The sequence below is a fragment of the Schistocerca gregaria genome, chromosome 3 (assembly GCF_023897955.1).
Source record: "Schistocerca gregaria isolate iqSchGreg1 chromosome 3, iqSchGreg1.2, whole genome shotgun sequence".
In the NCBI taxonomy this organism is placed as follows: Eukaryota; Metazoa; Arthropoda; class Insecta; order Orthoptera; family Acrididae; genus Schistocerca; species Schistocerca gregaria.
The window spans coordinates 534,476,536-534,492,504 of NC_064922.1; the positions used below are offsets into that span (position 1 = coordinate 534,476,536).

Genomic DNA, 15,969 nt, shown 5'->3' on the forward strand with positions numbered 1-15,969 from the left:
ATCACCACTCCCCACCCCATGTGACATCACTGCTGAGCACAGTTGAACCACAGTGCCTGGAGATGTCAGTGACTATGTGTGTACATGTCGTGTGTTTAAATGTGTGTGTGTGTGTGGTGAAGGGGGGGGGGGGTTGCGTGCATGTGTATATGTCCATGTCTGAGAAAGGTTGTCCTGTAGCTTAGTCTGCTTTGAAATGTACTTTAAATGTGCAGGTAGTAATCAATCTGGTTTCATTTTTGCTATCCCATTCCAGATTTTTCATTGGTTGAAAACATACCTAATATTATTCTGCAAGGTGTTCCAGACTACAACTATAGGCTCATTTTCATTGACATTGATAAAAACAGAAAATGCAGCAAAGGAGCTACTTTTGTGAATTTGATTTTAATTTTGGGTAAATTGTCATACAGTGAATATATTTTCTCTCTTGACAGCTGTGCTCTTTTTGTTCCTAAAGTGTTACGGATGTCCAGCTGTTGCTTTTCTTTCTTAGTTTCTTGTGCAAAAGTCTTTCTGACATTGAAAATCTGAAATCCAAGGATCTCATTTTAAAACATAGCATAGAATTGTAGAATTAAATCAGTGATGTAGATCACTCATTGAAGTCTGACTTCAAGCAAAAAAATACATCAAGATTTTGCAATAATTGCCAAAGAAAGTCCTGTGGTTTAAGGATGACCAACCTTGATCTTTGAAAGAGTGTGCTTATTTTTTTCTTGCATGTGTAGGCACATGCAGTATTGAGTACCCCATCTTCTATGATAAGTTTTAATTTCTTTAGGAATCAGTTAAATATTTATGTTTTGCAGAATATATTTTTATATGTTTGTTTCGATAGCTTTAATCAGCAACTGGATGAAGGAATTCATTATAGATGTATGTAACAAAGGGAAGAAATACATGAATTAATTTTATACAACAGACAATTAACTTGTCAGTAACAGAAAGATGACTATAAATTTTAATTTTAATTATTTTATTTTAACTCTATAAAAATATACTGTACCTACAATAAATCAATTGCACAAAAGTAATAAATGATGTATCAGTCAGTCTCCTGTTGATGACATATAACACACGTAGGCTCTGTAATCAGATGTGCTTGAAAAGTAAACTTATTGCACTTCACACAAAATTTTGTCGTGGAGGCGCTTTTTTTCCCCCCTCTCTCTCCACGCACATGGCAGCGCCCTTTCTTCCTCTTCTCTGATGATCTTGGTGTGTCAGTGACTTCTTCTGAAGGGAATTTCCTTTTTATAAATTCAGAGACATTGATTGGCAGTGATATAATTTTCAATCTATTTTTTAGTGTTCTTTGTCAATGCAAAAGCAAATTTCTTAAAAAAAATGTCAAATTTTGTCAGGTTTTCCTGGTTTGAAAAGTGAATGCAAAATTTGGCAATTTATCCCAGCTGTATTTAGCACTGTATGAATTAACACTATAGGCTATCTCTGTAATTCTGGAAACAGAATATCTTGCTATGATTTTGTCTACAGTATCCACATCTCCTATTGTGCGATTGTAATTAATAATAATGCTTACCTGTTTCAGGGTCAGTTTCATCTGTATCATGCATTGTGGACAGGAGTATCACTGAACAATTTCTTTTTGTTAAGTTTGAGATGAGATTTATTACCTGGATAACCAAATTTCGAAACTCTGACAGGCTGGTTTTTTAGAGGCAAAAATTCACGCAGGATCTCTCTTTTGTCTTGTGAAGAGGTGCTGGAATTGTCAATTTTTTCTCTAACATATCTTCCGCTAACTGGCAGATAGTGTACCAATTATCAGTGATGACATTTCTCTGTATACCTTCGATGTGATTGACAAGCCTTTTTACAATTTCTGCTGGGCTGTTTGATCCTTGAAATGGTCCATCTGGCTGCATTCCCACATATACTTCAATATTGCTTGTGCAAAAACTCTTTGTGTCTCACGTGGCAAATATTTTTATCATGTATTTGGCAGGTTTGGGTGGTATATACTGGATCCAGGAGCAGTGGCCTCTAAATCCAATCAAAATTTCATCGGTTGTCACATATTCCATAGGATTATATGACCATTTCACATTGGCTGCATGTACTGTAAAAGCTTTCTGAGAGCACCTGACTTATCAAGTTTTCATTTCGAGTGCCAAAAATAAAATGTCGAATAGTGCCGTAATTTCCCATCTATCTGTAACTTTACAGTCTCTTGTATGTTTGTAGTTTGTTCTAAGATTACAAATATGTTAGTATGAGATAGTATCATATCCATCATATTAGATTCAGAAAGCTTGAAAAATGTGTCAGCTTCATTAGAAATATTGTTTGAATAGTGTGTGTGACTAGGTGAAACTTTTATATTTTTTTACTTAGTTGTTTTTGTTTTGAAGGCTGGTTTTTGTTATGTTGTGATAGTTTGTCTTTTCCTAAGATAAACTCAATTTCTGAACTTCTTTCTCCTCACTCCTACTTTCTTCTTCCTATTTGGAGTTACTTTCATGATCTTGGTCACTAAAATAAACTTTTCGTTGCTCAGATCATCTTCTCTTTCAGCTAACTTAACAAGGTTTATTGCAGGTCTCTTGGCTTCTTCGAGTTCTTCAAGGTTTGCAGCTATATCCTCAAGCTTTATGAATCCTTTGGACATAGAAACAAATAGACAAAAACACTTTATTGGTTAATAACAAAAACACTTTATTGGTTAATAACTCTTACATCGCAAAAAATATACAAAAAAATTATTTACATGCTTTTTTAAACCTTTGTAATAAATACTTTTGTGAAAAGATATCTTTACGGCTCCATCCTTTGCTTAGACAAAGTGAAAATGGCACACACATTCAAAAATTGTCAGAAATAACAAGTATAAGAGTGCAGTGTATGGAGTGCCCCACTACGCTTTCCTTGGGAGACAATGCAATACTTAGGGGCTCTGAGATGAGGAAGGAGGGCAGAGGAAAGGAAGGGGGCAAATCAAGTAAACAAATACTTAGAACGCCAACACTTTGCAGAGCTCTGTGTTATGCTGCAACACTACGTAATTCCACAATGGGGTACCAATACCCCAACATGCCTACGTGAAGGTTAATTGAAGTACACATGCACAAGCTCCATAGTATTTCATTTTGAAAATGAAATATGGATTTTGGAACTCGCAGAGATACACATTTGATTTTAGTGTGATGCTTCTGATGACTGATATTTATGTCATGTTTGAAGGGTCCAAATGGGAGACAGTTCTGCACAGTTGTTTTTTTAAAACACGCTATGGGCAGAGATACCATGTGCAGTTCTGATGTTAACAGTGCCTAATAATTTATGTATATTAGATTTTGGTTTGCTGATAATGCTGGTGGTAGAGTGAGTAGAAATCCAACATAACAACTATGTTGATGAACTGGATGGGTAGTTCGCATCATATAGGCACTGTGGGGCAGAAGTATGAACACTGCAGCGTTGTACTAGCTTGGTGAGGAAGGCAATTTTTCAATAATGGAAAAATCAGTATTGATAAAGACAGTTGCAGTCAGTGAGATTAATAATCAGTGACAGAAAATAAAGTTGTCCTCACGGACATTCATGTGTTCTATCCTGTAGCTCCATAACATTCTTCTTCGAACATGTGGCAGTCGAACAACATTAGTTTCAATACATCACTAATGACTATATTAATATGCTGAAAGGTGGGTCAGAGATGTTAGCTCTATCATTATTGGCAGGTTATTCTGATTGTCTGACCTTTCTGTTTCATTGTTCGTACTTTGTCTTTTTCCCCAACTGTAGGACTGCCATTTTCAAAAGGTCAATATTTGCTCAGAAGTCATTCACAAATTTCCATTTCTTTCTGTTGGCCTTGCTCCTGTTGTGGGAGACACTATGTTGACACCTTGTCTCACTATTATTAAAGTAAGTAATGAAACTAGAAGGAGAAAGGGGACACCAATAACAATTTGTGGTATTTGATATGGATAGGAAAACAAAATATGTATAAAAATTAAGCACTATGTGTTCTTGAATCTTGTTTCGCCTCTTCTTTCTTTATTAATTTCATAGTAAGAACATTCAGTTCAGGAAGCTGATAATACTGTGGATACCCTTGTGCAGATAAAGAGATTCCTATATAAAAATCTATTATCTTGTCTTTCATTTTAGAGTCACATATTTTCTACCATTTTCTCAGTGTGTTGTCTTTATCTAATTTACAACACTAATTTTCATGAAGTCATTACATTCAGGGTGATCTGCATTGAGCTTAAGTACAGTATTTATATTGGTGCATTCCACCCCCCCCCCCCCCTCCACCCTCACTGATTTATATTTTCTACTGTCACTTCATAATTTTTAGCATTTTTTGTCTTCGTTACAGTATCTTTTTTCCATTTGTTTATTCTCCTCTCTTCTTTTTTTGGGGATTTTCTTATTTTTCAGTCTTGCTTACTGTTGTTGCATGCTGTTTTGCCATTGTTTTGTTTTACTGATCTTTCATTCACCCATCCTGCCTATCTATTTTGTAGCCTTCTACTGTTATTTTATTGTTCTGCCTCAACTTTCACATGTTTGAATTCCAGAGTCGCTTTGTGGCCTTAGTATGCCATTCCTTTTATTTCAACATTTGGTTTGCACTTTTTGGACTCTTCTCTTCCTTCCAGGTTGAATCTCATAGGCGTTACCAGCACATTTTCGTGGATTTGGTGTCCCTTGTCTCTGAGTTGCAGTCATGTATGATACTTACTCGGACCTTCATCTCCTTCATTGCTGTTTCTGTAGGCTTAACCACTAAATCAGTTATATATGGATGCAACATGCAGTGCACTAGTTCAGGTAAAGCTTCTCTGCCTGTGTAATCTCCTCTTGACCTGTTAATGGATGCCGCATGCTATGAATACACCTATTTCTATGTGTTCTGAGAGTGATTACTTCATCCCTTTTTTCATGTTGAAATAATTAAGATGTTACATGCATTTCAATGTATTCATGATATAAAAGAAATTAAATTTTATTAGTAGTAGCTTGCTACAGATTAAATTAATGATCCATTAATTTAATCACATCATTAGACATGCTGTAATTAATATATGTAATCACTGCACACACAGTTATTAAATAGTAATGTGTAAATAGCACAAAAATAGATTAAACAGATGTGATAGAAAATTATAGCTTTAACATTTTAGGAAACAACAATAGAAATTATTTAAAATTTGACCAAAATTGCACAACTTCTTCATTAAATCGAGAAGGAAAGAGACAGTTGATATGTGACAAAAGACTTAAGTGCAAAGAGATCATCACATCTTGTATTATGAACTGGGGCTTGATGAGCTATAAAACTTCTGTACATTGTTTTGTGTTTGCATGGTTGATGAAATTGATCTTGTTTGTTGAATGTATGACAATATAATTTTACTTTCTGAATCATCTTTTGACAGAGAAACTGGCTCAATCCAGCAACATTCTGAAGCTTTAGTTGGCTTGTTGGAATCATGTTTGAATCACAATTTAAAACCATCCCCGAAAGATGAGGATCCACCTCATGCAAAAATAGCCTCCGATATAATTTCTTGCATTTTTCTGGTAAGTTTTTCTAGAAGTAGAGTTATTTTAGCTTTATTCTTATAATTGTACTGACTATGGTATACAAATGTTTGTTTTAGAATTATGGCAAAAAGGATGTTATGAAAAGAGCATTGCCAGTTGCTGTAAAATTCCTGCACAAAGGCAACAAGGAGCTTTCTCGTAATATGGCCTCTTATCTTTCGCTTGCAGCTATAGAAAATGCTGACCTTTTATCGCAACATATACAACTTATCATTGATTCAATAATATCAGGTTAGTATTAGTCTGTTGTAAGTTACTCTTATGTCTTGTTTAAATGGTGATCATCTCTTATTTCTTTATTGTTCCAGCCCAAAATATTGTATTACTTTTGTTCACCATGTCATTTCCTCTTTGTATATTAAGGTTGTAAATAAAAGAGACTTTGTTGTGACATGCCATTACTCATAAAATAGTTATAAAATTATGCTTTGGCAAAGTATAAAATAAAATAAACCGTAGACCCCTAATCAGTAGAGGAATAGGTCAATACTTGAATGAATGAAACAGTTAACCGTTCTACAAAAACATACTGCAAAAAGACTCAGGAAACTATGTAGCCAGTAAGGCTAAAGTATTCAAAAATACTTTTGACATCTATTAGATAGTCATTCAGTTATGTGATGATGATGATGATGATGATGATGATGATGATGTCATCGATGTCCTTCTCAATGTTTATGTCAATGGCAGTGATCTTCCTCATCTTTTGGAGTATATGCTGATGTGGTAGAAAAGCTAACTTAGTCTTGAAGATGCAGACAACTTTGTACTAACATTATCACTGTACACAAATGATGTCTTAAGCTGGCCATTCAGCATGAGGGGCTCCAAGGTATCTATATTATATCTTCTTGCAGTGTTTATGTTCTGGTACCTGGTCTTTCCATTACATTAAAAGAATTTCCTGGATATGTTTCACATGAGAGCTGTCCATATATTTGGATATGTTTCACATGAAAACTGTCCATATATTTGCAGCATTTTTGGTGCAGTTTGTGTAAGGTAGGAGCAACAACCTAAGTAATATGAACAACAATTTAAATTTCTGAGTAGTTATCATTCCAAACTATGCTTCCCAGACATCAGAAAGGTGCCGCTTCTTCCAGATGATTTTGTGCTGCCTGTAAAAGGAAGTTGATCACAGATGTTACTGTGACAATTTACTTGAGCACGTTGATTTTTGACACACTTATCACTAAGCCTAATTTCTAGCACATGGTATCATGGTGGTGGAGTCATCAATGAAGACTTTGCACTGTGTGTCAGCCATGGGGTAGTTATTCTCAGCAGTTTCTTTGTGAGTTTTGTGTTGGATTCTTAAAAGCATGAGATGCTGAAGACACTTCTGTTAGGCATAATATTCAAAACAGTTGGTCAGTAGCCATTTCTTAACACATTATGCATCAAAGCAGCAAAGTAAATTGCAGAACTGGTGGAAATCAAAATACATATTCCTGTTTGTGTCATTTGTCGCAGGAAACAGGCCTTGTGAAGTTGTTTTCATGTTGTGTATGAACAGACATGTATTTATGAAACTGATGCCACCAAATTAACCTGCTTCCTAGGGCATCTCACATTCTCCAGAACATTTCATGTTGAACAGTTTCATTTCCATGAGCTCCCAGAATCTTGTTTCAAAAGGCATGATGAGATGCTTCATCTTGGTTTGGTAATTGCCGAAACTGGTATCTTCATGTATTTTAAAGTAGTCAAGAGGACTGGAGACTGTTAAAATTCCATCACTCATTTGCAACTCAGATTAATTTAACTTCTCCATGAATATTCTGATTTGGTTGTGCTTGTCAGCTGTTAGCTGCTCTTTGTCCTGCAATGACAAATTTAAGTAGTCAAGATGCATATGATGTCAGCTAGTAATGGCAGGTCTGGTATCTGTCTTAAATCTTTCAGACACTGCATTTCTTCCTCTTGCATTTCAAGAAACAGAGATATTTCCTTATAAATGCCAAAGAAAACATCAATAACTTTTCCCTGACCAAGCAAACAAACTGTGCTGTGATAAAGTATGTCCCCATACTTCACTTCCATATCTTGATGGAATATTTCAAACTGGCAGTGATTTACACCCTGACACAGCATAAAATTCTCAAAGGTGACAGCACATTTTACTGCATCACCTAGTTCCATTTTTTCAGCTTATTGTGCGTCTTGGTGAATGAAGCAATGGACACTGAAATGGTTTTCCTAAATTTGCTTTTGAGTTCATTTTTTAAATGAGAAGCAAAATCTTGACGGCCAGCTGATCACTTTGGCGCACCATCTGTAGCTACAGAATGGAGCTTATCTCACGGAAAATTCATATTGTCCACTGATTTACAAGCAGCTTCAAAAATATCAAATACAGTTGCAGTTTAATCTAGCGGTACTGCCTCCAAGAGTTGCTTGCAGCTCAATATTGACACTTCACACAAATACTGAAAAGCTGAGCACAGTTGGATAGATCTGAGCTGTCATCAAAGGTGAGTGAAAAATGGATCAAAGCTCTTAACTTTTTTCCTTAGCTGTGTCTGTAAGTCTAGTACCATGTCCACAATTCAACAAGACACTGTTTGCTTCGAAACGCTAACTCCTTGAATTGCCTGCAGCTTCCTTGGAAACAAACATTCTGCAACTAATACCATCTGTGATTTTATGAGAAGTCCTACTGAAAGCAGCTTTCCATCCATTGCTGTAGTTTGAGTGGCTTTGTAGCTTGCTCAGAATGCTGCCCCACTTGCATTTTCTTCACTGTCATGCACATGAAAAGCATAAACAGTACATGAACTACTTCTGCATATTTCTATAACTTCTGCACTAAGAATTCTTTCTTATGCTTACGTCTTGTGGTGTGTCACCATTAAGCCTGGCTACTAGCTCTCTGCGTGCTTCACCTTGCATCTGCATGTAATGCACTGCATGAAGACGTATAATTATGCTGAATATTGTACTTTGTAGCAGAATTAAATTCTTTGAGATATACAAGACACTGCAAATGTCACTTTCAATTAAGGAATAGGGCTTCAATGACTAATCATTGTCCGAAAGTGGTTTGTTGCCTCAGTTACGGCTGCTTGTGGGCTAGGGGGTAGAGAGTTTGCTTTCCCCTGCCACATGTGCTCCCATACACTGCAGTGAGTATTCCAGCGTGTTCCCGCTCAGTGAGTCACTATAGAAACAGCCTGTTATAGGTGCTTCTTTCCAGTCCTGAGAAAATGAATCTCTCTCCTAGATATGTAAAGTGAACCCAAACACTATGGTATTGCTATGGTATTGTTATTAGGACTGTCTTATTTGACTTATGTGGGCAAGCTATCTAAGCCATGTCTTTTGAAATTCCTTTACTTGCCTGTCCCTGCAACTAAGAGTAAAACTAAGAGACAGTGTTTTCTTTTTATTATTATCATTATTATATTTCTGAGAATGTGATGAAAAAGTATATTTTAGAAATCAAAATCTCTTTCTGAGAAATGGTGGCAATAGTATTTATACCAGATGTGTGAACATTGGCCATATGTACCTTGACAAAAAACAAAACAAAAAAAATTGTTGCAAACTATGAAGAGTGTGAGTTGAGTGTTACATTTAGAGAAAAGGCGTGATGAAAAGAAACACATAAAGGCAATAAAAAAGGAAAAATGATTATTTAGCATATTTGAAATGAATGTCATCTCTGTATGTCATGGAGTGCTGATTGTGATAGCATCATACCACCCCTCCAAACTGAAATGAGAATAATAACCACCACCACAGCAACAGTACTGATAAATAACTTATAGCAATTTCTGTGGCACAACCTCCTTTAAAGTTAATGGATACTGCACAGTGTGCTGTTCCAGGTTTTTTCCATGATAGTAACATATGTGTTTGTAGATAATTACTGTTGCTGGCAAGTGAAAGAGTTTTGTACCATCTTTGTAGTGATATAATCCTGTAATATCAAAGGAATTGGTTTGTTTTCCATGGACTGGACTATGTCACATTGTGCTGTTGAACTCATAAATTCCTATTAGTGTGTTTATTGTTTTGTTTAATGATTTCTGTATTTGACTGTCAAAATTAAATTTTCAATTTTTCATGTACAGGAAATTACCCCCTGTGTCGTGTGCTTCCACAAATGTATGCTGTTAATAAGGAACCTCTTCACGATCATGTGATGGCACTTGTATCATTGATGCCACTATGTGATAACTCAGAGAAATTGGCACTGTTAAATCTGTTTGCTCTTATCGCAAAAGAGAAACCACAGGTAAGCATAAGCAACCATAAATTCTTTTTTGATTTTGCAAACTAGCACTTTCTTTTCTCAGTTCTTCACTGGTTCCTAATCAGATCCTCCCTTTGAGCTTCAAATAGATATCTTTCACAGAGTATTAAATCCCACTAGGGTTTAGAGCCTGATAAGATGCAACTCCACTGTTACAGAGTAACAGCAAATAAAACACATTTTGCAATATGTATTATTTGTATTGTTGTTTGCAACCTGGAAGAAATTGTGAGATAGTTTTTTGCTCGAAAATTTAAAGGGAATATTAAATGAACTTCATTTCTTTATTATTGAGGTCAGTCATCATTATGATGGGATAATTAATTAAGCCGTCTAACTGCTCGAAGATTTTGAAGACAAGTGGGTGAAATACATGACTTTCAGGGGTGTGTTATTGTATGGTGGTAAGTGTGAACAGTGAATGGTCTTCTGTGAATGGTTTTCTTGTGCTTCATAATAAGATAATTTTCCTTGACTAGACTGCTGGTCATTGTCATTACTTTCCAGTGAAACAGTTTTCATTTCAGCATTGAACAAACTGTATATTGTTTTTTAAAATGAGCAAAATTAAAATGCTAACATCTTATAAAACAACTTGATCAATTTACATTCAAATTTAGCTTCATACAGTATGGTTTACTGTAACCACTTGAGAGGTCATCTGTGTTGGGACTGTGTACTTTGAGTATGTTGTTTGTTGTTGCAGTTGCTGGAACCTAGCTTACCCCAGCTATGCGAGTATTTAAGTGCTGGTCCTACTGCATCAGCCACATTACAAGTATTCTTGGACATGGCAGGAAAAAGACCTCAGCTGTTGCTGGATCACGTACCAAAAATAAAACAAACTGCTGAGAGTTATCCGAATACACTTTGTCTAGCTGCACAAGTCATTTCATCTGTAGGAAAACTGAGCAAGGTTTGTTAGTACACTCCTCTCCTTTTGTTATATTTTTAAGAAAAATATATTCTACTGAAAATCTTGAATGCTTGGTGCTCTACAGCTTGTAAGTATTTGTTAAAGGATATCTTTTAATCACCATAACATGCATTTAAAATGTTTGATAGCCAGACTGGTATTCAGGTTGAAATGGAACATAGATAGTTTTTGGTGTGGTATCAGTGTTACTTTTGCTGTACACAATCTGTAACCCATTGATATTCAATGATTTATTTATTAAATTTTTCTCAATCACCTTTCTCGATGTTTGGTGAGGTGCCTATGCTAGTCTGTTCCACCTAACCATGTTGCAGCAGTCTTCACAGGATTTTATCTCCTTGCACAGGGATGAGTGCTGAAGGAGAGCATTAATTGTCTTCTGTGTTACTTCAATGACATGAATGATTGAACTTTAAACCTTCTATACTGACACTTTCTCTTACAAACCATCATGTCTCACTATACGATGTCGTATACAATGTGGATTGACAAATCTTAAAAACTGATGTTGCTTGGATGAGATTAAGACAAAACATTTTCTCTACGTACGCCAGTTCGACAGTCATTTGTCACAGTGTCCATTGTACCCATGACCTTTTTTTTTCTTCTTCTTCTTTTTATCTTATGAACACATTCAAATCATGACACCGAGTAACGAGTGGCCCCACATAGCAGGGGGAGATGCTTACTCGCCATCCCGCCTTCTAGAGAGGTTGGGTACAAGGTATTCTCCTACTTGTACATATTATAATACTATCTCCCACGGTGGGATGTCGTGAAACTTACATACTATTAAAGCTTACAAACATCTTTCATCATCATGGAAGCATGTAAATGAAACATGCCATTTGCTAAAAACGTCATGACTCTCTTCAGGATGTAGAACCAGTCATCAGTGGCAGATATTATGTACCGCTAGATCAATGACATGCTTGTTAATTATAAATTCTGTATGACGGTCAGATTGATGTACATCTCACAGTACACAGGTTGTGGAGCATATTACCACTGTAAGATCTTAAACAGTAACATTTCTTGATCATGTTCGACTCAGCTACCATATAATAATATAAAACCAAGTCCTCTAACATACAATCTGTTACAGTTTCTAATGAAATTAGGGTAGCCAAATTTTGTCTCAGGAACACAAATTTCACTGTAAATGTATTCGGTACATTCTGTAAAGATTTTATTTGCAATTATTTTCACGTGTTCTTTGACAGAGTTATGGGTTTAATGTTAATCTCTTAGCAGAAATTTCCTTCAGTTGCTTGTGGTTAAGTTTCATTAGGTTTACATTTTTAGTTCCATGTACCTACAGTAAATAAAGCATCCTGGATGATTCTCTGTCATTAGGGGCTCTCACATGGACACTCCTAAATGCACAATTCAGATGAGCCATGCAGATCTGCTTGCAAGAATGTTTGCGTGTATCCAGATTCATTGAAGAAGGAGGTGTGCAGTTAAGCTACCAGTCAGATGAGCTCCATACCTGCCAGCTAGTGCATTTAGACGTACACTCCTGGAACATGGCTTGTCTCACATGCTGTTGTGTGCTCTCTCGCAAAATCCTCTGTCTATTGCCCATAGTACTCAGTAGGATTGTTGTGTATTTTTCACAGATTGCTGTCAGTAATCTGTAGTATGTGACACAATCATGTTGGATTCCCATTGCTGAACCTAGAATTTTTTTATGGAAATTATAAAATGTATAAAGAGCAACAGGCCTTGTGGAAAGGGAGATTCAAACACTATGTAAATAAGAATGTATAGACAGAAGCTTATGATAAATTTATTGAGTTTTACAAACCAGTTTTCCTCGAAGCGAACCTTGACTTTGCTGCAAAAAAAATTCAAAGCGTACAAGGTTCCATGCGAGTAACATTAGGTAATCCATCCAGATTTTCAGTAGTCAGTTTACATTCCACAGATGCTTTCTATGATCCTTTATTGAAAAAGGTTTGTATGGAGGAGGAGGAGGAGGAGGAGGATCCACTAGTCTCACAGAATATGGGTACTCAGAATTAAATTTTCATTCTGTGGCGGAGTGTGTATTGATATGAAGCTACCTGGCAGATTAAAACTGTGTGCTGGACTGAGACTTGAACTTGGGACCATTGCCTTCATGGGAAAGTGCTCTACCATCTCGGCTACCCAAGTACAACTCATGACACATCCTCACAGCTTTAATTCCACCAGTAGAGCACTTGCCTGCAGAAGACAAAGGTCCCAAGTTCGAGTCTCAGTCCAGCACGCAATTTCAATCTGCCAGAAAGTTTCAATTTGGATATTGATCGAGATGTTGTTACTGCAACGAGCTCCGTGGTGCTTTATGACACAGCTTTTGTGAAGATGAAGTCAGTATGGAAGTTCAGTGCATAATTGAAAATAGGAACCAAGTCAGTAAGGTAAATGATTAGTTTCTTATTAAGAAAAAACTTGCTGCAGGAAAAAAAATTACAAATAATACACCAAATACACAATAAATTTCACGCAGTTTAATGGACAACATGAGAGTACTGTTGTTACTAATAAAAATCCCTATGAAAGATATTTTGTAATAAAATACACTCCTGGAAATTGAAATAAGAACACCGTGAATTCATTGTCCCAGGAAGGGGAAACTTTATTGACACATTCCTGGGGTCAGATACATCACATGATCACGCTGACAGAACCACAGGCACATAGACACAGGCAACATAGCATGCACAATGTCGCCACTAGTACAGTGAATATCCACCTTTCGCAGCAATGCAGGCTGCTATTCTCCCATGGAGACAACCGTAGAGATGCTGGATGTAGTCCTGTGGAACGGCTTGCCATGCCATTTCCACCTGGCGCCTCAGTTGGACCAGCGTTCGTGCTGGACGTGCAGACCGCGTGAGACGACGCTTCATCCAGTCCCAAACATGCTCAATGGGGGCAGATCCGGAGATCTTGCTGGCCAGGGTAGTTGACTTACACCTTCTAGAGCACGTTGGGTGGCACAGGATACATGCGGAGGTGCATTGTCCTGTTGGAACAGCAAGTTCCCTTGTCAGTATAGGAATGGTAGAACGATGGGTTCGATGACAGTTTGGATGTACCGTGCACTATTCAGTGTCCACTCGACGATCACCAGAGGTGTACGGCCAGTGTAGGAGATCGCTCCCCACACCATGATGCCGGGTGTTGGCCCTGTGTGCCTCGGTCGTATGCAGTCCTGATTGTGGCGCTCACCTGCACGGCGCCAAACACGCATACGACCATCACTGGCACCAAGGCAGAAGCGACTCTCATCGCTGAAGACGACACGTCTCCATTCGTCCCTCCATTCACGCCTGTCGCGACACCACTGGAGGCGGGCTGCATGATGTTGGGGCGTGAGCGGAAGACGGCCTAACGGTGTGCGGGACCATAGCCCAGCTTCATGGAGACGGTTGCGAATGGTCCTCGCCGATACCCCAGGAGCAACAGTGTCCCTAATTTGCTGGGAAGTGGCGGTGCGGTCCCCTACGGCACTGCGTAGGATCCTACGGTCTTGGCGTGCATCCGTGTGTCGCTGCGGTCCGGTCCCAGGTCGATGGGCACGTGCACCTTCCGCCGACCACTGGCGACAACATCGATGTACTGTGGCGACCTCACGCCCCACGTGTTGAGCAATTCGGCCTCCCGCATGCCCACTATACGCCCTCGCTCAAAGTCCGTCAACTGCACATACGGTTCACGTCCACGCTGTCGCGGCATGCTACCAGTGTTAAAGACTGCGATGGAGCTCCGTATGCCAAGGCAAACTGGCTGACACTGACGGCGGCGGTGCAGAAATGCTGCACAGCTAGCGCCATTCGACGGCCAACACCGCGGTTCCTGGTGTGTCCGCTGTGCCGTGCGTGTGATCATTGCTTGTACAGCCCTCTCGCAGTGTCCGGAGCAAGTATGGTGGGTCTGACACATCGGTGTCAATGTGTTCTTTTACCCATTTCCAGGAGTGTATTTAGCATTTGACAAACAGGAAATAATATTCAAAATTGATTGAACTGTTGATATCGTTAATAGAAATATACTCACAAAGAAAGTAACCAATGAAGAGAAACCAGCGGTTATTAAATTCCAGATATAAGTTCTAAATGTTGATTAACAGGCAATTACCAAATACATTTATCTGCATGGGACAGATGGAAGTACAACCACATATTCCTCTGTCTACCAGTTTTATAAATGCCTCAAATTCAGGTTTATCAGAATTCAATGCCTCTGTGACAAGCTTTGTAGTACATGTGGCAGTAAACATATGTCATCAGGCTGTGTGACTACTGTTTTAAATTGCTTGCACTGTAGAGAAATCACTTTCATTATGAATAAGAACTGATGTGATTAGGAAGCACATGACAGAAAAGTATCATTTACTTAACAACTTGTTGTTCACAGATGCTGAGGTCGTAATTTGTGAAAATACTTATGTAGGTGTTGCAGTTATCCTTCTGGTTGACAACAGACTTGTATATGTATATTTTTCTCAATAGGATATGAGATTCCATATCATTCCCTCTCCCATTTTTCACTCTCTTCATCTACCTGTTCATCAGTAAGAAAGCTTCAGCTCTTTCATTGGTATAATGCCTTCCCCCTATAACCCTCTCTCTTGCGCGCATATGTGCATGCGCCCCCCCCCCCCCCTCTCTCCCCCCCCCCACACACAGAGAAACAGAGAGAGAGAGAGAGAGAGAGAGAGAGAGAGAGAGAGAGAGAGAGAGAGAGCCTTCCAGTGGATTCAATCCCCCAAAATGACAATTATGACAAATTCAAAGTGGCAGGTTAATTCTTCCAGCTATAGTTGGTGTCGTGTCAAGGTTGTGAGCTGTGAGCTACAAATTATGTACAGATTGTCATTCTTGAGATAGTTTTGTGTACTTGTTTTTATATTTATTTCAAGTTACTGACAGTTTAGTTCAAAAAATCCAAGTAAAGAAATACATGTGAAACAGCCTTGAGTCAGCAAGGTTTTAAGAAATATTACTATAAGTTAGTTGAAAAATTTAACTATGCAATATTATGTTTCTTGCAAAACCATTTTCATAATGAGAATCATGACATACCATAACAGAACTTTTTCTGAAATTACAAAAACTCATATAAGAAAAAGTAAAATAATACGGTGTGTAAGATGATGATACATTTATTTAAGTTTATTTTTGTGTTGTTA

General features: G+C 37.8%; 1 protein-coding gene across 4 annotated transcripts in view; it reads left to right on the forward strand.

Annotated features, from left to right (window-relative positions):
- Positions 1–15,969, forward strand: part of LOC126356257 (protein melted) — a 235,378-nt gene that overhangs the window by 27,422 nt on the left and 191,987 nt on the right. For 3 of the 4 annotated variants that reach the window (XM_050007089.1, XM_050007094.1, XM_050007092.1), the window contains exons 4-7: positions 5,418–5,562; positions 5,643–5,817; positions 9,666–9,829; positions 10,554–10,763. In XM_050007089.1, the coding sequence (XP_049863046.1) occupies positions 5,418–5,562; positions 5,643–5,817; positions 9,666–9,829; positions 10,554–10,763 (694 nt within the window). Of the gene's footprint in view, positions 1–4,637; positions 4,810–5,417; positions 5,563–5,642; positions 5,818–9,665; positions 9,830–10,553; positions 10,764–15,969 lie in introns of all 4 variants that reach the window. The other variant, XM_050007093.1, reaches the window with a different exon arrangement.